This window comes from Eimeria tenella, genomic scaffold (assembly GCF_000499545.2).
Source record: "Eimeria tenella Houghton genomic scaffold, Eth_scaff255, whole genome shotgun sequence".
NCBI classification, from domain to species: domain Eukaryota; phylum Apicomplexa; class Conoidasida; order Eucoccidiorida; family Eimeriidae; genus Eimeria; species Eimeria tenella.
Window position 1 is genome coordinate 7,839 of NW_013542417.1, and position 5,513 is coordinate 13,351.

The 5,513-nt window shown below is 50.4% G+C and overlaps 2 protein-coding genes across 2 annotated transcripts; one reads left to right on the plus strand and one right to left on the minus strand.

The window, feature by feature from the left end:
* Positions 1-3,853: 3,853 nt before the first annotated feature.
* On the plus strand, positions 3,854-4,114 carry ETH_00008135 (uncharacterized protein; the record flags this gene model as incomplete). Its single annotated transcript, XM_013375137.1, has 1 exon — positions 3,854-4,114. The coding sequence occupies one exon, from the start codon at positions 3,854-3,856 to the stop codon at positions 4,112-4,114; it is 261 nt and encodes an 86-aa protein (XP_013230591.1).
* A 509-nt stretch (positions 4,115-4,623) lies between these two features.
* ETH_00008140 (uncharacterized protein) lies at positions 4,624-4,733 on the minus strand (the record flags this gene model as incomplete). Its single annotated transcript, XM_013375138.1, has 1 exon — positions 4,624-4,733. A coding segment is annotated over one exon (110 nt), but the record flags the coding sequence as incomplete, so codon positions are not given.
* Positions 4,734-5,513: the final 780 nt, after the last annotated feature.

A 5,513-nucleotide genomic window follows, 5' to 3' on the forward strand; every position in this document is an offset into this window, starting at 1 on the left:
AAAGGTGGGGGAAAGGGCCCCCCATGCCCACAGCAGCAGCGCCCTCCATGCGCCAGTGTCCCTTTTGCTGCAGCAGCTGAGGAGCTGCTCTTTCGTGCTGCAGCGGGCGTTTCGCCTGTGCTGCTGCTGCTGCTGCTGCGGCTGCGGCTCCTGCTCCTGCTGCTCTTGCTTCAACTGTGCTCGAGCAGCATACACAAAACTAGACACAAGCAGGAAGCCTCGGGATTCTCTCTTTATGGGTGGGGCGGCCGCGCAGAGAAAAGCGAGGAAGGGCTCGGCGCAGCAACTTGCTGCTGCTGCTGATGCTGCTGCTGTTGATGCCTGCTGCTGCCGCTACTCTCAAGCTACTGCCACTTCGAAGACTCTCCGATGAAACCAGCAGTAGGAATGGGAGTCAATGACCACGTGTAAAGGGCTGAAGAACTCAGTCAGCAACTGCTGCTGCTGCTCTGCTGCTGCTGCTGTTGTTGCTGTTGCTGCTGTTGCTGCTTCGAGGCACTCGGCGACGCAGCAAGAGACAAGAGATTCTCTTAAAATAAAACGAAACCTCCTTCTTCTTGATTCCCGTTGGAGTCGTCGCACACGGGTTCCCTTTCCCGCGCGTGCTGCTGCTGCAGTTGGTGTTGCTGTTGCTGCTGCTGCTGCTGCTGCGGAACCTTAGATCATCCGCTGAGATCGCTTAGGATTCCACCAATTAGCCCTATGTTCTTGTTAATAATGTTAAATTGTGTCCTTCAAGAGTCTAAAACAATGTCTCATTTTGTGCTGCTTTCTGGGTTTGCTGCAGCTGCGTGGGGCGCCGACTGCTGCGGTGCCCACAGGGCGGCGGGCAGCAGCAGCTCTCAGGCCAGCCCAGTGGCGTGTCTGTTTGCATATTACAATTAATTTAATCCTTTCAATTTATATTCCAATCATATTCTTTCTATTTAATGAAGAATCCAGCATTAATTGGAGCCAGGGAGGGCCCTGGAAGGCGCGCTTTTCGCCTCCGTGCTGCAACAGCGTGTCTAGCCTCAAGGCCACGCGTGGAGCCCAGCTTCGCACAGGGCGAAGCTGCAGCAGCAGCTGCAGCAGCAGCAGCAGCAGCTGCTGCTGCTGCTGCTGCAAGGCGCCCCAAGGCTGACTGCCCCGGGGCTGCTCGCTACCCTGGCCCTGCTAGGGGAATACTTGGGGGCCCCCCAGGGGCCCCCCGGGGGCCCCCAGAGTCTTGCCTTTGGGGCATTTGTACCTTTTACGGGCCCCCCGAAGCAGCCCCGGGGGCCCCCGCAGGCACAAGTGCTGCAGCAGCTGGGTTTCTTTGAGGGGCCCCTTGGGGAAACTTCGCCAAAAAAAGGGAATTAGACAAAGACAAATGATATAAAAATAAAACTTCTTTGTGCACATTTGCCTGGCCAAGAGATATACACATATGTGGCCAGTGCATGCGTGCATATGTGGCTGCCCCAAGTACATTTACTTATATCCATTTTTGTCCATTTGTGCACATATATGCATACATATATACACATACATATATATATGTATATATACATGTATATTTATATGTATATATATATACTTATATGTGCACATATGAATATATATATATATGCCAACATATATGCTCACACTTATCTGTATGTATACGAATATATGCATATACATATACGTGCAAATATAATATAAATCATATATCTATATAGATATATATATCAAATTTTATTCAAATAATATATATATATCTATATGTATATATATAATGTGCAGCTGAAGTGCTTATAAATACGCATTTACATTAGACAAAAAGCACACAAAGAGGCGCGCTTTGCTAATAATTAAAAATCCCTTCTTTAGAGTCTGCTGCAGAGTCTGCTGCACTCAGCAGCAGCTTTTGCGTCACTTGCTGCACCTGTTTTTGCTGCTTCTCAAAAGAAGCAGCAAAACAGGTGCAGCACGTGAAGCAAAAATCTAAAATTTGTCTGAATCCGCTGCAATCTGCTGCTGCAGCAGCGTGGCGGCAAGCGTGTGCTGCAACTGCTGCTGCTGCTGCTGCAGCAGATTGAAGAGGGGGTGCCTGCTGCTGCTGCTGCTGCTGCAGATTGAGGAGGATGCAGGTGCTGCTGGCGCGCTAGGCGTGTTGCGTGCTGCAGCTGCTGCGTGCTGCAGCTAATGCAATACGTGAAGCATCAAATGGTCTTTAGAAGAAAGCCAAAAGGTAGCAGCAAGAAACTTCAAAAAAAAGCTTTAAATGGTTTTTGAAAGAAATAAAAATGGCAGCAGCAAAAAACAAATCTGGTAAATCTTAAGAGAGAGTCTGGCCTGCGCCAGCTGCGCATTTGTGACCCTAGCAGCCTCCGATGCTGCTCTGTGGATAGCCTCCCGTTGCTGCTGCTGTTGCTGCCGCTTCTGCTGGTGCTGCTGCTGCTGCTGTTGCTGCTGTTGCTGGTGTCGCTGGGGCCCCCGCGGAGGCCCACAAACAACAGGTCTCATCTGCTGCCGCCCCCCATAAGGACAGGCAGCAGCAGCAGCAGCAGCAGCAGCAGCAGCCGTGGGCTCCAGTGGCTCGGTGGCCTCGGCAGCTTTCGAAAATGACACTTCTCTAAAAGATACCTGCTCACATAAAGCCTTATTTATTACATATTTATATCTATATTTATATTTATGTTCATATTTATATTTATATTTATATTTCCAAATATCTATTTTTGCGTATCTGCAGATGAGTGGGCAGCACATGCATGCAACGCAACAGAATATGAAAACGTTTTTGTCCAAGTGGCCACAAAAATGCCTAAGACACAAAAGCTATATATATATACATATGTATATATATATATATTTATATATATGTATCTATATAATATATATATATATCAGAATATATATACATCTGTTTACTATATATATATATATATTATGTATATAGTATAAATATATCAGAGTATATACATGTACAGGGGCTATATATACGTATATATATATATATATATATATATATACGTAATATAGATATATATATAGCCCTACATACCTATACATATACCCGGATATATAATATATATATATATATCTATATGTATATATATATAGTTTTTGTATATATACGAATATATATAGAAACTATATATATATATACATATAGATCTATATATATATATTAAATATCTATGCATATATATACATACAGTTGCATAGTTTTATATATTTGCTAACATACATATATTAATATTCACGTAACAGTAAACATTATGTAGGCATTATACATATATATATATATATTAACATACATAATAATCATACATAATAATATATATACCACATATGTGGGATAATGTGTATATATATACATATATAAAAATGCATATATATATATCTCAGTTGTCCATTAAGTTATGCTTCGTGCATGCAAATAAGACAAAAGCAGTAGGCCGCTATGCACCCGTGGGCAGCAGGCAGCAGCAGCAGCAGGTGGAATGGCCAAGAGATGTGCTGCTGATTTGCTGCTTCACGCAGGATGTGCCCTTTAGCTCTTCAGTCTGCTGCAGCAGCAGCGAGCCTTGTGACTTGCAGCAGCAGCAGCAGCAAGCGGCCGATCACCCCCTTGCTTGCCGCTGCAGCAGCAAGAGCTTGCCGCTGCAGCAGCAAGAGCTTGCCGTTGCTTGCTGCTGCTGCTGCAAGCCGCAGAGCCACTGGGGGCCTTGACAGCTGCGCACGGGCAGCCTTGCTGCTGCTACCTTCTGGCCAACAGCACCTATAAACCCCCACTATTTCTTTTGGAAGTTAATGCTTGCTGCTACTCGCGGGCAGACCGCCGTGAGAAGCTGTGCTGCTGTTGCTGCTGCTGCTGCTGCTGCTCTGGCTACTGCTAGCAGTGATGCCTTGTCACATTTCAAGCACGGTAGGCAAGCTCTACAAATCCGTGGGGTTCTTCCACCGGCAGTGCTGCTCCTGGCTGCAGCGCAGCAGCAGCTGCAGCAGGAACGACAAAAGTGCGGCTGCGAAGGCAGCCCTAGCTGCAGCAGCTGCCAGCTGCAGCAGCTGCAGCACGAACGACAAAGCTACGGCTGCAGCAGCAGCTCTACCTGCAGCAGTTGCAGCAGGAACAACAAAAGTGTGGCTGCAAGAGCAGCTCTAGCTGCAGCAGCTGCAGCAGCTGCAGCACGAACGACAAAGCTGGGGCAGCAGAAGCAGCTCTAGCCACAGCAGCTCCAACAAAACCACAAAGCTGGGGCAGCAGCGGCAGCTCGCGCTGCAGCAGCCGCAGCAGCTGCAGCAGCAACAGCTCGCGCTACAGCAGCTGCAGCAGCTGCAGCAGCAACCCCAACAACAATTCTAAAACGACTCAAATTTCGGATGTCTAGACAGCTCGTGGCGCACAGCCACTTGCGCAAAGTCGCACTTGCTTCTGGCCAAGGCCAGTTTGCATGCAGCCCCAAACCTAGCAAATCGGGGGGCCCCCAAACCTAGGGGCCCCCCTACCTGGGGGCCCCACCTAACTAGGGGCCCCCTGGGGGACTCTATAAGGGCACCTGGAGGTGGACCGCGCTTCACACCCGTTTGCGGCCGCTTGTACGTACAGCGCAGCAGCAGCTGCTGCTGCTGCTGCGGCTGCTGCTGTTGCTGCTGCAGCAGCACGTGCAGTACTCACACCAGCAGCCCTACCGCATCCACCGCAGCAGCTGCTGCAGCTGCCGACTTCAGCAGCTGCTGCGGCATCAGTTGCTGCAGCGGCTGCTGCGTCGACGAAGCAGCTTCTGCTGCACCCACTGCAGCAGGTGCTGCTGCCTTTGCTTCCGGTGAATGCATCTACGACGCAGCAGCTGCTGCACTTGCCAAATGTAAAGAGTTGGTGACGCAACAGCAGCAGCAACTGCTGAATCGGCGGAGCAGCAGCTGCTGCATTCGGTCTCCCTCACAGTCAACAAACGCTTGATCTAGTTCTGCCCCTGCGAAGCTCTCCTGCTGCTGCTGCTGCTGCAGGGGCAAATCGCACGAAGCCTATTACTACTACTACTACTACTGCTGCTGCTGCTGCTGCTGCTGCTGCTCCAAACAGAGAGAACAATTCATACTTGAAGCGGGCCGCAACAAGTGGCAGCTGCAGCCCCTGAAATCCCTGCAAGAGAAGTGGAAGGGGCCCCACAACCCATGGCATAGTGCTGCTGCTGCTGCAGCTGCTGCCGCACCTGCTGCTGCAGCTGCTGCTCCTGTTGGTGCAGCTCCTGCTGCTGCTGCAGCACGTGGTCTTGGTGTGTCTGCTGCTGCAGCTCCTGTTGCTGCAACCCAGAGAGCTTCCTCTGTATCTTCCGCGGCTGTCTCTGCTGCTGCTGCCGCCGGATCTCTCCCCTTTCATGCTGCTGCGGGTCCCGCAGCTGCTGCTGCTGCAGCTCTTGCTGCTGCTGCAGCTGCTGGCCCGTCTGGTCGCACACATCAGCGCCGTAGCCTTCGGCTGGTGTGTGAAGGGCCCTAGGGAGGCCCCCCGCAGGGGCCACTGCTGAAAGCCCTGCAGGGGCCCCTTGGGGGGCCCCCGGGGG